This window comes from Urocitellus parryii, chromosome 9 (assembly GCF_045843805.1).
Source record: "Urocitellus parryii isolate mUroPar1 chromosome 9, mUroPar1.hap1, whole genome shotgun sequence".
NCBI lineage: Eukaryota > Metazoa > Chordata > Mammalia > Rodentia > Sciuridae > Urocitellus > Urocitellus parryii.
This window is the reverse complement of record NC_135539.1, coordinates 31,370,664-31,396,839: the sequence shown is the minus strand read 5'-3', so window position 1 is coordinate 31,396,839 and position 26,176 is coordinate 31,370,664. Positions and strand designations below refer to the sequence as shown.

Below are 26,176 nucleotides of genomic sequence, written 5' to 3'. Positions count from 1 at the left end.
TATGGTTGCTTTGTTTTGTGTCAACACAGCACTCATGCATTTTGTAAAAATTTTGGTCAATATTCAAATAAAGACAACATAAGATATCCTTCTACCTAATATGATATGACTATTCTATGTATAACCTAAGACGTCATCAACTTTTCCCAAGAAGTGTATATAAAATATACAATCCTTTCCTCATTAAGGAAAAAATTCCTTTTTTTTGTATTTTGTGTGAAATTTATTCTGTTTCTAATGATTCATACTTCTTCATTTATATCCAGTTATTTAAATACTGAGATATGATTTTAGGTACTATTCACACCTCATGTTTGATGAGAGGATGACAATGAAATAAACACTTAATTTGTGTAATATAAATATACAAATTATTATCAGCATTAAGAAGAAATACAAAAGTATGGCAGTCTGTGTCCTGAGGGTTGTCCACATGGTCATTACCGGTGTTTATAACTATCCTATTTCACTCCACAGTCCATACTGCCTTGCTTCACAGCTGGTCATTGTTCCTGGTCAGGTGGGTGACCCAAACCTTCATCTCTGAAGGATCTGAGCCCTTATCAGTGTGACTTGACTTGGGATTTAGTTTCAAATTGTCCTCCATCACAGACCTGGAAGTTCGAAGAGGCACCGATTAAATGTCCTATGTGAAACTTGCTCTTCCTTTCTGTATTGTGTAGTATAAACTCAGTTTCCCCTTCCTAGTCAGAATCAATCACTCCCTGCCACAGAGTGACCTTCTTCCTCACCTGTTGATTCAGCTATAATGAGCATCCTAAAGTGGCAGTAGGGCAACCTCAATTCTCGGAAAATGGAATCACTTTGTATCTGTGTAGAAGAATCTCTCCCTTTGTAGTTAAGAGTTTTCTAAAGCAGCAAAACTGAAAAGTACAGGAACAAATAATGTTGGTGAGTCATAGACATCAATATAATAGGGAGAGAACACACTCTAATTTCTATCCATTGAATTTTTGGGGTCTGATCTTATGAATCCTTGCTGTGAGAGAAGCAGTACCATAAATTAGATGCAGACATCGAGCATATATCACACCCTGGAGGACTTTTCTCCAGCAATGAGAAATGATTCCAACTAGGTGTTGCTTGAGGCAGATTCTTACCAGGGTATTTAACCATTCTATCAGGTTCTGTGTTTCATGAAGATGGAGGACCTATGTTAAGTATAACAAATCCCATGAACACAGGCTATATTGCACAATTATTTGCTGTGAATCAAGCTCCTTGATCAGGAGCAATGCTGCGTGGAATACTATCATGGCGAATAAAGCATTCTGTGAGTCCAGAGATGTTAGTTCTGGCAGCAGCACTTCAGGTGAGGAAGCAAAATCCATACCCAGAGTGAGTGTACAGTCCAGAAAAAAAAGGAGAGTCCCTTTCATGTTGAATGTGGTCCAATGTCATAATGTGCTATGGAGGGGCTGGCTGATCACCCCAGGGAATGGTGCCATGTTGGGAACTCAGGTTGGTCTTTGCTATTAGCAGTAAATGTTCAGCAGTGGCTTCAGACAGATTTGCCTTGGTGAGTGTAAGTCCATCATGCTGAATCCAGGAATAATCTTTACTCCTGATGCTAGTTTGTTCATGCATCTATTGGGCAGATGCCAGGACTGAGTGAGGAAACAGGAGTTAAGATCCAAAGTACAGATTAACCCTTTTTGGATAAGAAGATCTACCCTGCGGGGGGTAGTAATAATGTTGTTTCTGAAAGAACCACTGGACAAGGTTCATCATTGGAGAAGTACCTGTTTATTGAGGAACAGGTTTGCACGTTTATAGAGCCGGAGGCCATTCAACAGAGCAGGGTATTGGCACGGGGCACTTTCTGATTGGTGGGTAAGGATCATGAAGGTCAGCATGGCTCACCATTGGGAAGCTCTTCCTGCTGCTCTCTTGGGGCATGAGGAAGTTAGTACCGGAAGAGAACCGTGGTTGGCGCCATCTTTGGAACCGGGGCAACTCCCAACAGTTTCCATAAGAATCTTTTTCATATATATTATCCAGAGAAGTTTGAAGTTCCAGGATATTAAAGGGGACACATGTATCAGAGGAATGAATATCTCCCCTAGGCGAAATAAAGAACTTTGGATTTTCTCCTGGAGAAAAAGTTAAAGTGTTTGCCTTCATGCTGAATGTATTGTATTTATTTACACATGTATTATTTTTGTATTTGGAGGTTAAGTTGACTGATGGAGGCTGTGAAGGTGTGCCAAAAGGGCAGAAGATGGGCTGCAGTGACTTTTTGATGTGTGAGGTTGGCTAGGATGAACTACAGTTCCCCAAATTTTCTCTAATTTCTCATTTCTAGTTAAGGTGGATCTTAGAGGAGCTTCCTGGGAGATTAGAGGGCAGAAAGGAAGCAGACATCCTATAGTATTAATACATTGTTTCTGGTCTGCTGGCTCACACCTCAGTGGTATGGAGCAGTGGCTTGGCCTGCAGTTGCTCTACCTTCCTCAGAATTCTCCTTTAGGCTCTTGGAATTCTGGGCTAGGGGTGTGCATTCAGCTTTATTAGAAATCTGACCTAAATTTCCCATGTGCCTATATGAACATACCATATGGATCTCATCTGGATGTATATCAACAAGTAACTAATAAAAAAACTCTAAATAAAAAGCAGATCAGTAGAGTAGAGGGAAGGGATCAGAGGAAGGGAGGAGGAGAGGGAAAACGGAAGTATGGGGACTGAATTGAGGCCTATTTTATGCTTTTTAATCATGTTAAAAGAAATCCAAATATTTTGTAGAATTCAAAGGAGCCAATACAAAAAAAAAAAAAAAAGAACCCCAGTGCCTAATTCCATAGGCAAGCAGAACTGACTCTTTTTTGTTTGTTTGTTTTCTCTTGTGGGGTCACAGCTCATGCTTTTGTATTTTGTCTGTCTCTTGTCTGCCTTGCTTTGTATTATCTTCCCTTTCTACTGCTTGTCCTGTATACCTAAAGTTTCCACATCAGACTTAAACATGACAGCAGTATACCAACTCCTTAACCAGCTTCCACAAAAGAATAAGGCCAAAGTTCTGTAACACCACCCTTAACGATTACATGCATTAATAGAAATGTCTTAGTGGTTCAGATGGTCTTGATAAAACCTGCCTGGTAAAATAAGAAACATAATCCAACAACCATACAAACATAGACACACACTAAGACAAATCACACATATGATTACACACACATATGCCTATATTTAGTAAGAAGAGTCATAAAATTTGGCCCTTAATAGTGTCTTGGAATTTCAAATGACCATGATCATGATGACAAATTTTAGGTTTCTCTTGCTTTGAAAAAACTGAGTTTCAATAATTTTAGCTGCTGGATAATTACAAATAGAGAAAAATCTCTTCACAAATGTTTAATTGGATCAAAGTGCTTATCACCTTGTATACAGGATCCCATATTTCTGGCATCACACTTTGTCTCCACTCCCTGTTTCCCTAGGGCCTGAGAAGGGACCATGTAGCTGAGGAATCAGATGTCTCTGGAAGACTTCATCCTCGAAAGGCTCTTCGAAGACTCCTTGACCCACCTTTTCCTTTTCTGCTTGACCATGGTGGTCTACCTTGTTGCACTGAGTGGCAACACCCTCACCATCCACCTCATCTGTGTGGATCATGGGCTTCACACCCCCATATACTTCCTACTCAGCCAGCTCTCCTTCATGGACAAGATGCACGCCTGCACAATCATCCCCAAGATCGCCACCAACTACCTGTCTGGCAGGAAGTCCATCTCCTTCATGGGCTGTGCCACCCAGCACTTCCTCTATTTCTCTCTGGGTGGTGCTGAGTGTCTTCTGCTAGCTCTCACATACTATGACAGGTATGTTGCCATCTATCATCCTCTGCGTTACACTGTGCTCATGAGCAGGAAGGTGGCACTGCTGATGGCCCTCACGTCATGGTTGGGGGCTTCTCTGAACATTATAATTCACACTTTCATCTTGATGTACTTACCTTTCTGTGAGATTCGGAAAATACATCACTTGTACTGTGAGTATCAAGCTGTCGTGAAGTTGGTTTATGTTGATGTCACTGTCTATGAGTCCACAGTGTACATCAGCACTATTGTGCTTCTCCTCCTCCCCATCATCATGGTTTCTACATCCCATGGCTTCATCTTGCACAGTGTCATTGAGATGCATTCAGCTGGGAGTAAGAGAAATGCCTTTTCCACTTGCAGCTCCCACCTCACTGTGGTCTCTCTCTGGTTTGGTGCCTGCATCTTCTCATACATGAGGACCAGGTCCCAGTGCACTCCACTGCAAGACAAAGTTGGTTCTGTGTTCTATAGCATCATTACTCCCACACTGAATCCTCTGATTTATATTTTTCAGAATAAGAATGTAGCTAAGGCTCTGAGGAGAGTGTTGAGGAGAGATTTTATCTCCCAATGACTATATCCGTGTTTGTCCCAAATGTAGATGTTATTCTGGGTAAATCTCTAAGAATTTTCAAGAATCCAGATACCTGATGTTCTCTGACTCCTCCAAGAATAAAGTAGTTTACATATAACTTCACTATTTTAACTTAGTTGCAGGAATTCAAGCAGCGTCGTATATATGTCTACAGTCATTCAGAATATTAGAGAAATATCTTTAGAAATCCCATTAAAAGAAGACATATAACAGTCAGTGACACTCTAAACATATTAAGATAAATATATAAGGTCCTTTCTATTATTATTTATCAACAAAACATATGTAAATCATGCCATAGAGGGTATTTAAGGAGTGTAAAATTAGAATTTGTTGCTTAATATCAGAGTCATGGGAAGTAAAGGGTATTTTGAAAGAAACGATAGATGATACAAAATTTATACTCATAGACTTTTATAGTTATTGATTCAGTGTTTATGAATTTATAAGGAAAGGAATAAAGAGGTGAGGCTATGGAGAGGGGTGGAGAGAGTCCCAAGAGAATCAGAGAGGATGAGTCTTCATGTTTGGCAATGAGATGGTCACCTAATTTCCATTACACAACACAGAGTACTGTATAGAGACACTGACCAAGCCCAGAGAAGGTCCAGCATCATTAGTAACTCAAGAGCAGCATCAATTTATCTTCAATTCAAATTTTTATTCACAGAGCAGCGCAAATAATTTTACACTCCAGAGATACCCTTTTGGTCTGACATACATCCTTCTTTAAGAACAGAGCATAAATCTTTAGGGAGATTCAGATTCTATTTTACAGGCTTTTCTCTTGACACAATCTTTAGAACATTGGTTTTTATGGCTGAAGTAATGATTCCCTGCTGAATTTAAGAGGAATCTGAAAACTAGCATACTTAAAAGTAGTAAATGAGGCACCAAAACAAAAAGAATTAGAAAAGGTAAATTTCAGATAATAAAGCTCTACCAACATATAAAAACTACTTTTAGCCTTGTATATCTGGGATTCCTTCGATTTATTTTATAAGCTGTGTCAAAATTGGATAGTGAAATTATATATACATCTGTCCATTCAACAAAATATTTCATGAGCATCTACTCACTGTCATGCCTGGGATAAAATCATGTTGGCTTGTGGGTTTTTTTTTTTAAATGTGAATTTGTAGCAAGAGAGCTGGAGATGAAGCTCAGTAGTTTAACACTTGCCTAGCAACCATGAGGCCCTGAGTTCCCTGGTACCACAAGAAAAAAATTTAAGTAAAATGGGTGAATTTAAAAAATTTACACCAGAGTCAAACTCTCTGTAAAGCTAAATAAACTGAACTTCATGGATGTTTGCTAATGTTCTTTCATGCATGGGTTACACAGGAAACCCTGAATAGATTTAATAATTTGAAGTATTTGAGTAGTTCCTCCCTTCTAAAAGAGTCCAGTCATGCCTTTTGATTGAACCAATGCAGTTTAAAGATGGAAAAGACCTTCAGGGAATATTATGCTTACCTGCCTCCAAGGCTCCTCTTTGTCTTTATTTCTAAGAGACGTGCAAATGGGGAACATTTGAGTCCTACAGAGTTTTGAGGAGCACTTTTGCCCTATTCTCACCGAGGCATTTCTTTACTGTCAGGGTACCTCCATCAAAGTAATCTTCTGATTTCAGGAGAGGGAAGAGAAGAAAATTGTCAATGGAGATTGAGAAATTCCAGCTGAGAAAGACTAGGAGCTTGCAGAAAGTACCTACCCCATCCTAGGTGTACTAGAGACTTATTTTCTATCAGATCTAAGTTCCCTATATGTACATTCATGAAGCATAGCTACATGGCTGCCCTGAATCCTCAAAGAAAATGATAACCATATCTCTCCTCTCATTTCCCATATGGAAAACTAACAGATGGGGGAGGATTTGCATATTAAATGAAAAATCCCTAGAAATAAGCCATATAAGACCTTGCTTTTTATGACTCAATGACAACTTTTCATTTTTCACAGAAGAGATTCCACATTGTTCCATAAATGTAACAAATTACTATTTTTAAATTTCAAATAGTTTGCAAATATTTTCTGCATACTGAGAAACATGTGTGTGCACACACACACATACACACACGCACAGAAAGAGGGAGACAAATGTTATGTGTAAAATTTTAAAATTAAAAAGAGCAAAAAAATGACAGCCATGAAATATAATTCAATGACAAGTCTCTCCTTAAATGTTTACTAAATGCTTGCCATGGGTGAGGTTCCCTACAAGTCACCACTGGAAGTTTATGAAAGGCATAAATAAGGTGATGTGGTTAAGTAGGATGATCTACTAAGATACATAAAAAATAGGCCTCCAGGGGCTGTGGTTGTGGCTTAATGGTAGAGGGCTTGCATAGCCTGTTTGAGGCACTGGGTTCAAGTGTCAGCACCACATTTAGAAAACTAAGATAAAAAGATAAAATATAGGCCTACAAATGGGATGCTTTAATAACAAAATATCAACTTAGATGATGAAAACAGTTTGCAGTAACCAATAACAAAATGGAGGAGTGAATGAGTCTTGCATTAGATGGGGTGGACTCCTTGGAAGAGTTTGTATATTGAACTAGAATTTGAAGGATGAGAAGAAGGTGGGAAATAAGAGACAGAAAGAGTTATTACTGAAATGTAAAAGAAGTAGTTTTTCTGTAACAGGACTCCTGGTGGTCAATCAGGATTGCCCTGGACTGTATAAATCCTTCATAATGTTAAGAAATTATTGACATCAATGATTCTCAATTTTGTCTGAGAATGATAACTGAAAGATACAAGACCGGTATACAAAAACAAACTGTGTTTCTATACACTGTGATAAACATTCCAAAAGGGAAATTAAGAAATGAAGAAAATAATTCAATTTATGATATCATTGAAAAGAACAAATACTTAGGAATCAAATTGAAAAAAGTGCAAAACAGGTCTGGGGCTGTAGCTCAGTCAGTAGAGTGCTAGCCTAGCATGTGTGAAATACTGGGTTTGATCCTCAGCACTACATGAAAATAAAATATATTGTGTCCATCTATTATAAAAATATTTTAAATAACCCAAATTGAAAAACAGGTACAATAATAACTATAAAACACTGTTGAAATAAATTAAAGAGGATCTACATGACTATCACAAAACACGCTAGGTTCATGGATCAGAAAACTTAATATCAGCAAAATGGCAGTACTCTTGAAATCAATTTGCAGGTTTGAATGACCTTTGTAAGAGAATCATAGCTGACTTCTTTGTAGAAATTGACAAAATGATTTAAAATTTAAATTGAATTTAAAGGAACCCCAAATAGCCAAAATTATTTGAAAAACAAGAATAAAGTGAAGGATTCACATGTCTTGATTTCAAAACTTAACACAAAGCAAAACTACATTTTTGGTGATAAAGAAAAATGGTAGATCTATTATAGAAAAGAGTTTTGGTGGTTCTTTATTAAGTGAAAAACAGAATTATTGGTCCTGGCAAATGGGTAAAATATAGATAAGTGATTTGGAGTTCAGAAAGAAACCCACCTGTCTATGACCTGTGGAATTTTGAGAAAGGTGCCATTGCCATTGAATGGGGCAGATACTCTTCAAAAAAAAAAAAAAAAAAAAGAAAGAAAAAACTGGAACAACTGAATAGCTACATGCAAAACAATAAAGTGTTGTCCTTATCTGACCCTGTATGTAGAACTTAACTTAAAATTGTTGAAATACCTAAGTATAAGAGTTAAAACTAGGTCACCTCACAGTAGTCGTTGCCAGTAGAGGGTGTTGGGGCGAGAGCAGCGCAGGGCGGCCTCTACCCCGCCCCTCAGGCGGGGCCTGGGCTAGTCCCGGCTCCCTCCTCTCCCCACCCCTGTCTGGTACCAGAAGGTCCAAGCCGCTGCTGGGTGCCCAGGGCCATCGTGGCCGCCGCCACGGGTCCCAATGGAGCCGCCGAATCTCTATCCGGTGAAGCTCTATGTGTTCGACCTGTCCAAGGGCTTGGCCCGGGGCTCAGCCCCATCATGCTGGGGAAACAACTGGAAGGCATCTGGCACACCTCCATAGTTGTGCACAAGGATGAGTTCTTCTTTGGCAGTGGCGGTATCTCCAGCTGTCCCCCGGGAGGGACATTGCTTGGGCCCCCAGATTCTGTGGTTGATGTGGGGAGCACAGAAGTTACAGAAGAAAGCTTTCTGGAGTACCTGTCCTCCCTGGGGGAGTCTCTGTTCCAAGGTGAAGCCTATAACCTCTTTGAACACAACTGTAACACCTTCAGCAATGAAGTGTCACAGTTCCTGACTGGGGGGAAAATCCCTTCTTACATCACTGACCTGCCCTCTGAAGTTCTCTCCATGCCCTTCAGACAGGCACTCCGACCGCTCCTGGACTCCATCCAGATCCAGCCTCCTGGAGGGAACGCTGTGGGCAGACCCAATGGACAGAGCTAACAGGACTGCAAGGGACCGCCCGCCTCTCCAGGGCTTTTCCTTTTTATTTATTTTTTTATTATTATTTTTTTTTTTGGCTTTTCCTTTTTAAACAAAACAAACTCTACCAGATTTCTATTTTATAATTTTACATCAGAGTTAATAACCAGGGGACGGCTTTTTAAAATCCCAGGGAAGGAGATCTTCAGGCCGCATGTAGGACAATGCTGCTAAGAAACCGAACAAAATGCCACCCCTTCTAATAGCATTATACTAATTTATTAATGCTGTCTTGTCTGTGAGTTCACTTTTGACGCTGTTTCCTAAGCGTCCTCCACACTGGAGAAACGGAGAGGATTTGTTTAAGCAAAAAGCAAGAGGCACAGTTTGGAGGAGCCCCAACCTAGAACCTCCTTGGAGAGAATACCCACACTCCATCCAGGTTGCCACACCTGTGGGACTCAGGTGAGTTTTACAACATAGTGACAGAAGCAGTTACTCTCTAGTGGTTCATGCACCAAAGGATTTGGTACACTTGGGACCAGTTGCAGGGTGACTAACCCAGCCTAAGTGAACTCTTTAGCTGCAGCTCCCGGATTTTCCCTACCCTGTCCCAGCCCATGGGGCCAGGGCTGAAGCAGCTAGAGCCTCAGGATCACAGGAGAGTGACAGCAAGAAAACAGGATAAAGCCATTCCCCCTCCACCTGGACTGATCGCAAAATTTTCTGCCATCAGTTTTGGAAAACCTGCTTGCTGTCCACCACAGGGCTCTCTCCCTCAGCATAGCTGACCGACGGTCATGGCTGAAGATTCCGGCTTCTGCAACAGATACCCAAGCCTTCTGTCTGCAAACAATGATGAAGGTAATTTGCAGTCACTTAGAACCACCCACCCAGACCGATATGCAGTATTCAGCTAGGGACCAAGGGGATATGATTCCCTGCTCTAGGAAGATACCCCTGATGTAGAAAGAATAATGATGCAGAATCACGGTGGCAAGAAAATTTAGAATTGTTTCCAATAGGAACTTTTACATTATCCTAAATATGTTTTGAAGGCACATGTCATTTCCATTGTCATTCTGGCTTTAAGGAGGCCTGGTTGGAGTGTGAGAGGGCATTTTCCTAAAGACTTGCTGCTAGAAACTCATGGGCAGTGAACAGTCTGGAATCCTGGATCTGGAGAGGCTCTCAGACTTCCTTTCTTTACACAAACCAGTGAGTGAGGAGAAAGGACTCGGCTGCCAGGTGCCTAAGTAGTGGCTCTCCCCCTTGGGTCCCTGCCACTTCTAAACTTGAGTTCAATTGCTCCTTCTGGGGCAGGCATCTTTCCTCCCCGAAAAGCTGCTGCTCATCCTTGGCCCCATCCCCACTGTCTCTGCCATTAGCCATAGCAGTTGGCCTCATCAGGGTCTCAGCCAGAGGAAAAGATGTCATTCTGCCTTAGTATTTGCTGTGATCTGACCAGGGCCATGTCCAGCTGGCATACCAAGTGACATTTGGAACTTTAAGATTAGAGGCCAAATGAATGAGCAGTCTCATTCTTCTCAAAACCCACTGAACTGCTGGTGGACATAGATAAATTGCAGTGGAAACCAACAGGGATTCTTTAATATTGATTCACTTGTGGAATTGGCCCAGGAAGAACGGGTGTCCGAAGCTGGGTTTCTTTTGGGCAGGTGGCAGGTTGGTCTCAGCCATCACCCTGCCTCCCACCAGTTTGCTCTTCAGCTTGCCTGGCCCAGAACTCCCTCTTCCCAGTTCCTGCTCCAGAGCTGTCTTCTCTGTCTGGAGGGCAGTGGACTGTTTTCTGCCATGTCCAGGCTCAACTGGTTTTGCTCCTTGCAGCAAGTCACCCTCGGGCCCAGAACTATTCTGAGTTATTCTGAGTGGCTCCCCTGAGGGAATTTGAGTCATTTGATTCCTCAAAAAGTTCCCCCTTCATGCCCAGCAGCCATTCGTGCCAATGCAGGGAGATGGAGGCGTGAGCAGCCTCCCAGAGCTCTGCAGGAGGCAGACTCCCATCCCCCTCTGCAAGCCCCACCATCACTCTCTGTGGTAGCCCAGGCACAGGCTAGGACCTTAGCACCATCCTCCCCTCTCTCTGTCTATCCCAGAACCTCAGGGGCATACTTGTGACCAGCTAACTCCATGTGGGCATGTACAGGCAAACAGAACCAGAACGGGAAATGAGTCATGTCTTTGTGTTACACAGTGGACACCTCTGTAGACGTCCATTGGTTTAAAGGGTCAGAGAAGGAAGAGGGATGAGACCATTCCCCTCTCCCAGAAATAAAGCTTGTACCTTTGAGATTCCTTTATGCCCTTGAAGTCAAACTAAAAATTGTGTCTAGTATGGAGGTGTCTGCTGGTTGACATTGGTGTTTTTTCTAATGCAATAAACATTTCTGCCTGAAAAAAAAAGTTAAAGCTATACAATTCTTGACAGGAAATTACAACAACTATGTAAGTCCATATGGCTTCAATGGAGTCTCAGATTTGATACTTAAAGCACAAACAATAAAAGGAAAACACATAAATCACACATCATTCAAATGTAAGTTTCCGTGACATGTAGAGTTTTTAACAATTTTATAAATATCATCATATTGCATGCATCTTCTGTCATTGCTTTTCTTCTATGAACTTTACAGCTTTGAGATTAATAGATTTAAGATTTTGAAATCTAGTTCATTCTTTTTAATGGTTGAGGTATATAGCAGCTTCCATGAAAGGAATAAATTGCAAAAACCGAAAAACTTTGTGCTTCAAAGGACAATATCAAGAAAGTGAAAAGACATCTATAGAATTGAAAAAACCTCTTGCAAATCATAATCTAATAAGAATATCTGTGAAGAATATATGAAGATAGTTTAAAACTCAAAATGAAAAGACAAATGCTTGGGGCATACATGGGCAAAAGACGTGGATAGATTTTTTTTAAATTATTAGTTATGGATGGACCTTTATTTATTTGCTTTTATGTGGTGCTGAGAGTTGAACCAAGTGCCGCACACATGCCAGGCAAGTGCTCTACCACTGAGCCACAATCCCAGCCCATGGATAGATATTTCTTTAAAATAGTGGATCTGTCTTAACTTTCCTATGTACACAGATGAATTCACCACAGTAAATTTCCACGTCGTGTTCATCCACAAGGCTGGGATTCTAATTAGAATAATATGTACTCCATTTTTTTATAAATATGTCAAAATATACTCTACTGTCATGTATACCTAAAAAGAACAAATAAAAAAGTAACTAACATTTCTTAGTACTAGTGACCAACAGGAAGATACAAATCAAAACCACACAAAACTATCTTACATTCACTACAATGTCTAAAATTAGAGGTGGAAACATAAAGTCTTAGAAAAGATATGAAGTAATTGGAAGTCTCATACATTTTTGGTGAGAAAGCAAAATGGTACAACTATTATAGAAAACATTTTTTGGTGATTCTTTATTAAGTGAAACACAGAATTATTGTATAAGCCAGAAATTTCACTCCTGAGTATATACCAAAAGAAATTGAAAACTAGAGTTCACAAACAAGTTTCACAATGTTTTTCATAACAGCACTATTCACAATGGCCAAAAGGTGGAAATCACCCAAATGTTCATCAATGATGAATGGATAACCAAATTGTAATATATAAATACAATAAAATATTATTTGGTCATAAAATCTGAGGTACTGATATATATATATTTCACTTGAAAACAAAATGCTAAATGATAGCCATTTACATCACAAAAGATTACATATTATATGACTCTATTTTTATAATGTGTCCCAAATATGCAAAGCTATGGAGACAGAAAAATAATGTTTGTGTAGGGGGAAGGATTTTGGAAGCTAAAGTTAAAAGATAATTATTTTTCTGAGTTTTGACAATGGTGATGGCTGCATGCATCATTTAACACACTGAAAATTATGGAACTTTAGATTTTAAGAGGGTTAATTACATAGTATGTAAATGATATCTTAACAAAGTTGTTATTTAAAAAAGAAAATGAAATGCTAGTCCACATACTAATTATAAGAAAAAGTGGATGAAGGACATTTAAATCTCTGATGTTATTCACTTTTTTTTTCACAAAGAAATCTTGTGGATTGTTGAGGGAATCAACATTAACTTTGTCTCTGGCTGTAGCTGGCCCTGTGTCATGCCCCTGCCAGCCCCTCTTCCACTCAATGTGAATGAAGATAGTGTGGCATCCTTCCTCTGTGTACCAGGATGTGCTAGTGATTATGCTGTGCTGTAGGCCCCAAAGATTCAGAGTAGAGAAAACAAAGAATACTTAAATCTGTGCCATTTTAGCCTCCCTCCTTCTGCTACACATGCAGCAATAAGTAGGACCTGCACAGATCCATACAATGTCGAAATTATCTGTTGACCAATGGCTAGTTCTTGCTCCCATCACATGCCATGAAGCAGCTGCCCTTGTGCCAGGGGAGTCAGAGACACTAGGGTGAGTGAGACGCATCTCTGAGCTCAAAGAGTTCGCGGAGGGAGGGAGGGAGGGAGGGAGGGAGGGAGAGAGAGAGAGAGAGAGAGAGAGAGAGAGAGAGAGAGAGAGCACCAGCCATGATTTAACCAATTATGGCAGCAAGTGAAGAGAAGATGATAAAAGATGATTAAGGGCAGGGGGTGTCCAAGATGGCGGGCCAGAGGGAGGCAGAATTCTGCATTGCTCAGTGATCTGAGGTTCAAGTTGTGAGAATATGGCTTCTCTGTGAGCAATATTCCTGCCCCATGCAGGAAGCACCTTGCCTGTCCAGGGCTCCAGGCCTCAGCATCAGCAGTCTCCTCAGTATCTCCCAACTACTAGCCCACGTGGGACTACTGGATACCTGAATGAGACCATCCATCGCAGTGGCAGCAGCACCAACAAAGAACTCTTGGCCCCCCACTCAAAAAGCAGAAATCACAGCCCTGCTTCCATGGAGGACACCTGGAGCTTCCCATGAGTAAGAACTCAGTCTACCACCCCTGTGTGAACCCCATCTACCAAAGTGGGGAATCCCCTGGTCACTGCCATCTTGTGACTCCACAGCAATAACATAATCCCCTACACACAGTGCCTGCCAGCACCCAGGAACTTCACACAGGCTCTGAAGTCAGCTGACACTGCTAGCCACAGAGATTGCTGATTTCATCATCCAACACAATCGCCAGACTCCCTCCACCAGAACAGACACCCCACTGCTGAAAGTAAGAGCCTCCATCTTGGGTCACCTTTGTCACCATCTTCATGATACTCAGTTTCTAATTCCCTGCTCTCCCCAGCAGCTGATAACTCTGCACAATGACACCCGGTTACTTTCACCATACTGAGGGCAGAGATACCAGCTAACAACTGAGGACCCCACCTATTGTATGAGAAAGGAAGCAGGAAAGATACTATAAACAACCAAAACAAGCCTGTGTCTTTCTTTAATATTTTTTCTATCTCCATCTCGCTCTCTCCCTCTCTCTCTTTCCCTCTCCTTCTCCTTTCTCCCCACCCTCACATCCCCAACATATGTGAAACCAAGTACTTTGAGTGAATTAGGATTTTGATGTCTGGGATGTCTGAATAGTATATTACATTATGTTGTACATTCTTTTAATACTATTTTATTTTTTAAAGTTTTTAAAATCTTTTTTTTTCTTTTTTTCCCAGCAGGTTCTGCTATTTTTATATTTTTTTGCTTTTCTTGATATGTCTGTGTGTTTGTTTTATGTACTCTACTGTCTTCCCACTTACTTGTCTACCCAAATGTACTTCCTCTCCTCTCTCCTGCTACTAATCTACCTCTTTAGATTTCTCTTTCATACTTCCTAAGGCATAACAACTCTATATCCTCACCTCCTGACTCCTCACCATATCATCCTATTCCTCAACCCAGGTTCCTTGTCTACCATCAGAATCTGTAAATCCTTTTACAAACCTACCGAGTATATTGTAGATAATAATTGAATTCACCATTTTTGTACATTGTGAACAAACTGTAAACATCTTATTAGCAAACATTTGTTTTTTTATGGTGTATATTTGTTTATACTGAGATCTTATAACATTGTCCTTAACTTCAAAGAAGACGTATTGGGTTCCTACAGGGGCACAATAAGCCTATAGGGTAAAATAGGTAACGCCTAGAAGGAAAGTGCTAGAAGGAAAGACACACAAGCAATATGAAAAGGCAAAGGAAGAATGTGCCTCAAACAAATCAAGATACTGCATTATTAGAATCCATGGCTAGCACAGCAGAAGATATTACAGAGAAGGAGTTCAGGATGTACATAATTAAAATGTTCTGTGAACTAAGAGATGATATAAGAGCAAATACAGGCAGCAAAAGATCATTTGAAAAAGAGGTACATCAACAAATAGAGGAAGAAAGAGATGACTTCAATAGGGAGATAGAGGTTTTAAAAAAACAGACAGAAATCATGCAATGAAAGAAACAATAAACCAAATTAAAAATTCAATTGAAAGCATCACCAACAGATTAGACCACTTGGAAGACAGGACCTTAGACAATGAAGACAAAATATATAATCTTGAAAAGAATGAAGACCACACAATGAAAATGGTAAGAAACCATGGGCAGAACAAAGAAATATGGGATAGCATAAAAAGACCAAATTTAAGTGTTGTGGGGATAGAGGAAGGAATGGAGTTCCAAACCAAAGGTATGAGCAATCTGTTCAATGAAATAATATCAGAAAATTTTCCAAACATGAAGAATCAATTGAAAAAACAAATTCAAGAGGCTTACAGTGTGCCAAATGTACAAAATTATAACAAATCCACACCAAGGCACATTATAATGAGAATACTTAATATACAGAATAAGGAGAGAATATTAAAAGCCATGAGAGAAAGGAATCAGACTACATATAGATGGAAACCGATTAGAATATGTGCAGAGTTTTAAACCCAAACCCTGAAAGTTAGCAGGTCCTGGAATAATACGTATCAAGCTCTGAAAGAAAATGGATGCCAACCAAGAATCTTATATCTAGGAAAAACTGAGTTTTAGATTTGATGATGAAATTCAAACCTTCCATGATAAACAGAAGTTAAAAGATTTTACAACTTGAAAGTCTCTAGTAGAGAGCATCCTTGGCAAAATATTGCATGAAGAGAAATTGAAAATCAACAAGAAAAATCAGAAAAGGGAGGTATTATACTAAAGGAAAAAAACTAATGAATGGAGAAACCAAGTGAAATTAAACACCAAAAAATAAACAAAAATGCTAGAAATACAAATTATGTCTCAATAATTACCCTGAATGTTAATGGCCTAAACTCACCAATCAAAAGATATAGCCTGGCAGACTGGATTTAAAAAAAAGACTCAAAAATTTGCTGCCTCTAAGAGACTCATCTCATTGGAAAATCCATCCACAGATTGAGGGGAAAATTTGGGAAAAATCATACCACTCACATGGACTGTGGGAGCAAGCAGAAGTTTCCATCCTCATATCAATCAAAGTAGAATTCAAGCCAAAGTTAATCAAAATGGATAAAGATGGACATTATATACTGCTCAAGGGAACCATTCACGAAAAGACATAACAATCATAAATATATATGCCCCAAACAATGGTGCAGCTATGTTCATCAAACAAGTTCTTCTCAAGTTCAAGAGTCAAATAGGCCACAACATAATAATTTTGGGTGACTTTAACATACCACTTTCATCACTAGATAGATGTTCCAAACAAAAGCTGAACAAACAAACTCTAGAACTCAATAATATAATCAATGACTTAGACTTAACTGACATATATAGAATATTTTAATCTTTAGCAAGAGAATATACTTTCTTTTCAACAGCACATTGACATTTCTCTAAAATAGACCATATAATATGCCACAAAGCAAATCTTAGAAAATATAAAAAAAGTGGAGATATTACCCTGAATTCTATCAGATTATAATGGAATGAAATTAGAAATCAAAAATAAAGTAATAAATAAAATCCACTCCAACACCTGGAAAATAAACAATATGCTATTGAATGAACAATGGGTTACAGAAAACATCAGGAGGAGATTAAAAACTTTTTAGAGGTGAATGAGAACACAGATACAACATATCAAAATCTCTGGGACACTGTGAAAGCAGTTCTAAGAGGAAAGCTCATTGCATGGTGTTCATTCCTTAAGAGAAGAAAAAGTCAACAAATAAGTCACTTAACACAACATTTCAAAGCCCTAGAAAAAGAAGAACAAATCAACCCTGAAAGCATCAGAAGACAGGATATAATTAAAATCAGAGCTGAAATAAATGAAATTGAAACAAAACAAAATGAACAATTGAAAAAATTGACAGAACAAAAAGTTGGTTCTTTGAAAAAACAAATAAAATGACAGACCCTTAGCCATGCTAATGAAGAGAAGGAGAGAGAAAACTCAATCACTAACATACATGATGAAAAGGGAAATATCACAACAGACACTACAGAAATACAGAAGAAAATTAGAAATTATTTTGAAAATATGTACCCTAATAAAGTAGAAAATATCAAAGGCATTGATAAATTTCTAGAGTCATATAATTTGTCCAAATGGGATCAGGATGATATACAAAATTTGAACCAATCAATTTCAAGTGATAAAATACCAGACACCATCAAAAGTCTACCAACCAAGAAAAGCCCAGGAATGGATGGATATCCATCCAAGTTCTACAAGATCTTTAAAGAAGAACTAATACCAATACTCTGCAATTTATTTCAGGAAATAGAAAAAGAGGCAGCACTTCCAAACTCATTCTACGAAGCCAATATGACTCAGATTCCAAAACCAGGCAAAGACACTTCGAAAAAAGAACACTTCAGACCAATATTTCTAATGAATAAAGGTGCAAAAATTCTCAATAAAATCGTGGCAAATCAAATACAAAAACATGTCAAAAAGATACTGTGCCATGATCAAGTGGGGTTCATCCCAGGGATGCAAGGTTGGTTCAACATACAGAAATCAAAAAATGTATTTCATCACATCAATAGACTTAAAGATAAGAACCATTGATCATCTCAACAGATGAAGAAAAAAGCATTTGATAAAATACAGCACTGTTTCATGTTCAAAATTCTAGAAACACTAGGGATAACAGGAACATATCACAATGTTGTAAAAGTTATCTATGCTAATCCCCAGGTCAACATGATTCTAAATGGAGAAAAATTGAAAGCGTTCCCTCTAAAAATTGGAACAAGACAGGGTTGCCCTCTTTCACCACTTCTATTTAACATAGTTCTCAAAACACTGGCCAGAGGAATTAGACAAATGAAAGAGAGTAAAGGGTTTAATTTCATTTTGTTGCATATGGATTTCCAGTTTTCCCTGCACCATCTGTTGAAGAGGTGTCGCGACCCCTCGCCGGCAAGGGAAACATGACACAGGATTCTTCTTTCAGCAGTTTAATCAGGACCTTTGAATCATGATGAGAAAACAGGAACAAGAGAAGAAAGCGTGCGCGCTCGCGGTCGGTCTGCCCTAGCTTAAGTACCCAGCCTTGCCAATGAACCAGCACTACGTGGAGGAGTCTAATAGGTACAGTGCAGCGGAAGCAGGCCAGAGCCCAGCCCACAGCCTTACAAGGAGTTGTTTACTTCTAACTCCAACCGCTAAGTCATCAGAAGCAGGAAGCCAGCGCCATTTTCAGGGTGCGGTCGCCGGCTCCCAACAGTTCCCCCTTTCTGTTTTACAAGCAACAGGTAAAAGTAAAGGTCCTATCTCCATTTTGCAAAAGTGGCCATAAATAATGGCACACTCCTGAGGGGCGCCTCCCCAGGCGAGTCACCATTCTGACCAATGCCTTTTTCATGGAGGTGGGGCGTCGACATCAAACCCACATGCAATAGGACATGCTTTTCTTGGGACTCAAACCTAGAGCTCCCAAGTGCAGTGCCTTGCCTCGCACCCTGTGCTGTGTCACTTGAGCATGGTGAGCCATGCTTGAGGGGACTGTCCTGCCTCTAAAGCGGCAAAGGCTTGTACAAGCATAAGATTCTGCACCCGCTGCCGCTTGCGCATAGGAACCAGACACCACAGGCACAATCCAATGGCAAGTACCAGGACCACAGCCAGCGCACCCAATGCCTGCCCATTGCTTCAAGAAACTAAAAGACTTAAACAACCATGATTTTACATCTTTCATGGGAGCAATATGGACTCGCGTCTTATTTACTCTAACAATTTCTTATAGTCCATCCATGGGCAATAAACACCCATGAGTGAGCACCCGACCCAAAATGTCCACTTGGTCTTGCAGCAGATCTACCCGCTGATTTAGAAGCACAATGCCACGATGTAGATGTTGATCCACCATAGTCTAAGTCTCCATGGCTGTTGCAGCAGTACCCACAAGCTTGTTCATAGCATCAGCAGCAAGCACAGCAGTAGCGAGAGCCGCAGCGGCAGTGGCCACTGCAACAGCAGAAGCTTCAACGGCTGCAACAATGGCTGCAGTTATACCAAAGTCTCTTTTGTTTCTTTGCAATAATACAGGCAAATTATGGAATCAGAGTAATCAACATGTACAGAGAAACACAATGTGTCAAACAATGAAACAGTAGAAAAATTATCAATAGCTGCTACAGTATCCATAGGCAAGGTCGGCCAATCCATGGTAGCAGAGCCATTAGTAGTGAAGAAAAATGGAAGTACACCAGCCTGAGAAGTAACAGGCAATGGACATAGCCACGTCTTGACCACCGCCCAGAGGAGTCGTTCTGCAGTCCAGATGACCTCATGTCCGATCACCATCAGGAGAAGCATCAAGCACCTCATCTTGTTCATCTTCATTCTTCCTTCCTGACGGAGCCTGAGGGACTTTCCGCACGAGGCGCTCTGGCACCCACAACGGTTCCATTCGGTCCTGTGGGAAAACACAGACAGAACCTCGTGCCCATGCCAGCACGGGATCAGGCCCATACCATTGTCCAGAAAGTACATCTTTCCACTTAACGTGCCCAAAGTTCGGGGCAGAGGGCGAACAGTGCCTAGTCGCAGCAGAGCGCCCTTGGATGTCCAGATTCAAAAAATTAATAGTGAATAGAGCCAGGGAGAGGTGCTCTTTCGGGGTGTGGCCTAAGCCAATTCCCCCTTTTTGTTTTATTAACATCTCTTTTAGAGTCTTATGAGCGCACTTTACAATACCCTGACCTTGTGGATTGTAGGGCAAACCATGGACAAGCTGGATACCCATCTGGTTGCAAAAGGAAGAAAATTGTTGTCCAGTATACGCTGGACCATTGTCCGTCTTAATGGTCTGTGGTAATCCCCAGGCTGCCCAGGCTTCCAAGCAATGTGTGATAACATTTCCAGCCTTTTCACCAGACAAAGCAGAAGCATGGATAATGCCAGAACAAGTATCTACAGACACATGGACATACTTAAGTTTGCCAAAGTCGGGAACATGAGTGACATCCATTTGCCATATAGTTAAAGGCCACAAACCACGAGGATTTATGCCCATAGAAAAGGGATGATATAAAATGATATAATTAGGACAATCCAATACAATCTGCCGAGCATCAGCACGGGAGATAGCAAAGCGCTTCTGAAGTGCTCGTGTATTAACATGAAATTTACTATGAAAGTTTCTAGCTTGATCTAAGGAGGAAATAGGGAACACTCAAGAAGGACGAGTAGCAACATCAGCTTGGGCATTGCCAGCAGAAAGAGCACCCGGTAAACCTGTGTGGGTTTGAATATGCAAGGGGTAAAAACAGGCGGAGCGATTCCAAATCAATGTTTGAAGACGGAGAAAAAGGAAAGACATTACTCCTGATGTGTGTATGGGACCCACTGCTTCCAACACCTTTAAAGCTTGAACTACATAAACAGAATCTGAGATTAAATTAAAAGGAAACAGACATTGTTCAAATACTTTTGTGACAATTTGCAGCTCCACCCATTGTGGATTGCCAGGAGCAAACTGATGTTGGATAGGAGGTTGATCATTTACCACATAGGATCCAATACCAGTTTTAGATCCATCTGTAAAGATATTTGCAGCTCCTGGGATAGGCGTAGAAGAAGTGATCTTAGGGAAAATGATAGGATGTTCCTTAACAAATGTAATAAGAGGATGTGAAGGATAGTGATTATCTATCTCTCCTGGAAAAGAGCATTGTAATATAGCCCAATTATCCAGTGGAGTTGTAAGTTTGCATTTCTCTAATTGCTATAGATGTTGAACATTTTTTCATACATTCATTGATCATTTGTATTTGTTCTTTTGAGAAGATATGTTGAGTTCCTTTGCCAAGTTATGGATTGAGTTATTATTATTATTATTTTTTTGGTGTTAAACTTATTGAGTTCTTTGTATATCCTGGAAATTAAAACCATAAATGAGATGCAGGTGACAACCATTTTCTCTTCTGTATATTCTTGGTTCATATTCTTGATTGATCTTTTGCTGTGAAATAGTATTGGATTAGTGAAAATTTGAAGGCAAGTAATTATTAATTCCTTACAAGGGCTTCAGATACTGGGGTTGTATCAGTGGAGATTCAGCCCTGTGTGCTCTTTCCCTTTGACCACATGCCCTTTATGATCCATGCCAGTTAGTCAGGATGCTATGGCCCTCCCTGCAGTTCCTGAGGACTTGATGAGAGAAGATGAAGAGGTAGGAAGAGGCAAAGCCTTCTCCCACTTGCTTATAGCACACAAGAACTACAATTATACCTCTGGAGCTGCTTTCACCAAACAGCATTAAGGAAACAGCTGCTGAAATTAGCTGTATTAACTTCTACCAGATCCCTTGGGGGAACACAGTGATTTATATGTACTGGACATCCATTCTTCATAGTCAATAGAATGATGTTGGCAAAGAAATCCCTGTATACACTTCTGCTGAAAACACTTGACAATTAAAAACAAATTAATCACTCCCAAGATTTTACACTTGTAGATAAAGTTAAAATAAAACAGAGGACAAATCATTTCTTGCATTGTCTCATACATGAGCTTTTGGGGACACCTCATATTTGAAACATAACAGTGGTCCTCAAACATGTTGTCAAGTGAGAAAAATGAGTGATGAATGACAAAATGGAGTCAACTTCAAGTTTCCTTGCTCAGTGTAGGAAAGAAGGGGAAATGCCACCAATATACATGAGTCATCAAATTAAATACTTGGTCTAGGTTTTTGCTATGATACTTAAAAACACATCTTCCTGTTGCTAAGTTTCACGGGTGATATTTTCATGTTGCAAAGGGAGTCTCCAATAATGTGAATCTTAGCTCTTGTCTAGTAAGTAGATGACTGGGGAAGTATGAGAAGGAAATGATTGCTTTTACAGAGGGAACAGCAGTATAGAATTCTCAGGTGGACGTTAGGTCTACAATTATAGAATTAGAATCTGAATTTAAAAAGTCTGAGATTTTTGGGAGAGGAAATCTGAGCATAGATAAGCTTTTCTTCTGATCTTCTGATATATATAAAAGATCAACAAATATATGAAAAAATGTTCAACATCTTTCATAGTCAGAGAAATGCAAATCAAAACTACTCAAGATTTCATCACATGACAGTCAACCTGGCAGTCATCAAGAATACAGACAACAATAAATATTGGCAAGGATGTAGGGGAAAATGAACAGTCATACATGGCTGGTGGGACTGCAAATTGGTGCAACCAATCAAGAAAGCAGTATGGAGATTCCTTAGAAAACTTGGAATGGAACCACCACCAACTAGTAGTAGATATCCTACTCCTCAACCTCTACCCAAAGGACTTAAAATCAGCATACTATAGTAATGCAGCCACATCAATATTCATAGTAGCTCAATTCACAATAGCTAAATTTTGGAATCAACCTAGATGCCTGTACATAGATGAATGGATAAAGAAACTGTGGTATATATACAAATGGACTATTACTTAGCCTTAAAAGAATAAAAACATGGCATTTGTAGGCAATTGGATGGAGTTAGAGAATATCATGCTAAGTAAAGTAAGCCAATGCCTCAAATTCAAAGGTTGAATGTTCTCTCTGATAAGTGGATGCTGATCCAAGACAGGGAGGGGGGAGACATGGGAAAAATTGAACAACTTTGATTGGGCAAAGGATAGGCAGGGTGGGCAGGGTGTGGGAGGGCAGGAAAGATGGTGGAAAGAGATGGACATCAATACCCTAGATACCCTAGATACAACAATCACCTTGTAGTAGTGCAGAAAGTTCCAAAGGGAGGCAGAGGTGCTGGCCCAGAAATTCTCATCTTCTTAAATAGCCCATGTGAAGATGTTCTGTATCTATAAAGTGAAAGAGAAACCCAGGTCACCATGACTGTCATTCTATAGATAGGGGACTGGCCAGTCTCTGACCCAGAAACTGGACCAGGCAGAGAGGGAGGTAACATGTATATGACACATAATATTGAAAACCTCATCAGTACATTCTCTCCTTTCCAATTCCAGTTAGAGAACACCCCCCCTCAACCCCAAAAGCACAATAATTAGTTAAAAAATATTTAGTCTTCATGGCCCAAATTCTTGGTTTTGTACTTGCTAAACATTCCCATAAGTGAGTGCTCCTGAGAGGTCCAGGCTGGTGTTCTGCCAGGGCATTTTATTTGCTATGACACTTCCTTAATGTAGAAATTTCTAGTCTAGGTAAAAAAGGTGGGGATCTGATGTTTTGACATTATTTTGATGGTGAGATATTGGATAACGAAGTCCACTCAATTTTAGGTAATCCACTGAGAGAATATGGTGGCATTTTTTTTCCTTGCAATTTGTTCACGAAACTTTTATGCTTTTTCTTCTCTCTGCCATGTCCCTGGTTCAGCATCCAGCACTACTTTAAATCTGACTTCACATGGGCACTTGGAAGCAGTCATAGTATTCTTATTTCTATTGAATGAAAAATGTGTCATTTTTTAAAAAATGAGACTTCCATTGGCCTAACACAAATGTGAGATCTGTTGAGTGACACACAAGTCTGTTGTCAGACAATCAGGTTGAATTGAGCCATAAAGAAGGCTGATTTCCCTTACATCCTTTAAGTGCTACTTTGAGGAATGAAAGACTGAAAAATCATCTCCAGACTATTCCTCTTCTTGTTGAATGTGTTCCTCCAACTGGTAATGGTCAAATAGCAGCATAGAGCCAGACATGCTCATGTTCACCAAAGTGGTCAATCACAAAGCAATTTCTTTATTGTCTCCATACATAAACTCTTTGTGTAAGAAAGTCCACAAAGGCTGGTGCCACCTTGGGCTGAATATCAACAACTCAGATGTGTCATGTTGACCAGCCCCCATTCCTGAGTATTCTGGATCCTAAAACTCCTGCCCTACCCCAGCATTACTCAAAGATGAGAGACCAGGGGAAGAAGAAAAGGTGAAAAAGAGATTTCTGCCAGCTGTTTTAATCTTATTTTTTTGGTGTGGTTCTTTTTTTGTGTCTTTTTTGGAACTGGGGTTCGAACCGAGGGCTTTGCGAATGCAAGGCAGACACTTTGCCACTGAGCTGCATCCCAGCCCACTGCCAGCTGTTTTAATCATGAAACATCTAATTCTGTATAGATGGCCCCATAATGGCAGAGAAGGAAAGCGTGGCAAGTATAAATGGCTCAATAGCCCTGCAATTCCATTCAGCTACATGGAAGTACCTTCCAAATTTCAGGTACAGTCCTGTTGACACAGCAGAAAATATGCAACATAAAACAAGAACCCATGATGAGTTCCAAACAGCTGTAATAAGCACTTGATGCTACTTATTGAGAGGATAATGTTGAAGGCAATGTAGGTTTCATACACTTCTGTACAAATCATTTAACTAAATACAAGAAAATTAAGCTACATAAATTCATTAGAAAATGTCATTAGAGAGAGGATTATGTCACTATAACACCCTGAATTAACACCTTTACTTTCAGAGAATTGAAACTAGATCTACATTTTCCTTTTTCATGCTATTGTGATTCCCTACTTTTAAGAATGAAATTCAAACAGAAGTTCAATATAACATGCATGGAATCTCTCCTACACACACATCAAAGTAATGTCTCTCTCTCTCCCTCAACTTCAAGATATCATGATCTCATTATTAAGAGCAATTTTCTACTAATGATATTTATTTATGTTTTCATGCTGGAGTATAGAGGAAAAACTGTAAAATCAAATTGGCTTTGGGGTGTTATTCAGGTTGCTTACAGATTTCATATTGGGGGAAATACATCTCTTTACTCATGCTAATTAATACAAAGCAAAAGAATAAGACTTCTTAAAATTTCTGTCAGGTATACTCTGCTCTAAATACTCATCATATAGAAAGAAACAGTATTCTGTATTGCAGGGTGGAATAATTGAGTTTTAGGAGGGAGGGGAGTGCCAGGAGTGGTTCACAGAAAACAGGAAATTGTGCAGTTAGCCTCCTGGGGGAGGCTCAGGTGTAATTGGTTCATTGTATAAATAGTGCTGGGGGCAGGAGGAGTCAGGAATCCCCACATGCATGAGAGATATTCCTTTTACATTTGTTTTGCAGAAGACAGAAAACCCAGAGGATAAAGGCAAAACCCAAGCAAACTGGTTGTCCCCGAAATTCCCAAAGCTCGAAAGGGTGAAGTTTACACTGTACATGGTAATAACTTATTCATTAGCTGTATATATTTATTTCTGGTTCATTATACTAGGTGCAAACTCAGAGCTAATCAGATAATCCCCAGGAACAAACCTCACCACCAATCCCTCTACCCACAGGAATATGGATTTAGAGGTGGGGAGGAGATCAAGAAGTCTGCCTAAGATGAAGAGGAACTTCTTAAGTGTTCATAGTAATTTCAATTGCATAATTTCTTTGATCTTCCAAACATAAGGGAAACAGGAACCTGATTAGGCCCCCAACTCCAGGGTTCCAGAGGAGAGGAGGCTAGACAGCAATTAAGAGTGAAATTCAGACAGAAGTCAGATATAACCTGTGTGGACTTCTGTCTGAATTTCACTCTTAAGTGCTGCTAGCCTCCTCTCCTCTGGAGTTGGGGGCCTAATAAGGTTGGTGCTCCAAATGGTGCTCCTTATAGATAGAGGAGCACCAGGCTGATAGATAGGAGGACTCAGATCTCTATGGAAAATTTGGGATCAGATCCATCACCACTTTCCTTCAACACTTCTGTCTTCTGAATTTTCCTTTCAGCTCTGGGGGCTGCTGTTTGGAGAACTCTGCCTGCAGAGCATCCCTTCTGTGCCAAGCTGTGCAAGGCCAGTTTATGTGCTGGGAAATGAGGTGAGGTGAGAGCTACAGCCAGAAGAAAGGCCACTCTCTCCGTTTCCTGAAATTGGAGGGTCAGGTGTCCTCTTTGCAGTTGGCAAAGAATCATGCACTGTCTT

At 40.0% G+C, this 26,176-nt stretch overlaps 1 protein-coding gene and 1 pseudogene across 1 annotated transcript; both read left to right on the top strand.

The window, feature by feature from the left end:
* Positions 1-1,275: 1,275 nt before the first annotated feature.
* LOC113177273 (olfactory receptor 2AE1-like) lies at positions 1,276-4,416 on the top strand. Its single transcript, XM_026381807.1, has 2 exons — positions 1,276-1,359; positions 3,484-4,416. The coding sequence occupies exons 1-2, from the start codon at positions 1,276-1,278 to the stop codon at positions 4,414-4,416; spliced, it is 1,017 nt and encodes a 338-aa protein (XP_026237592.1).
* A 3,926-nt stretch (positions 4,417-8,342) lies between these two features.
* LOC113177272 (desumoylating isopeptidase 1 pseudogene) lies at positions 8,343-8,848 on the top strand (annotated as a pseudogene).
* The last annotated feature ends 17,328 nt before the right edge of the window (positions 8,849-26,176 follow it).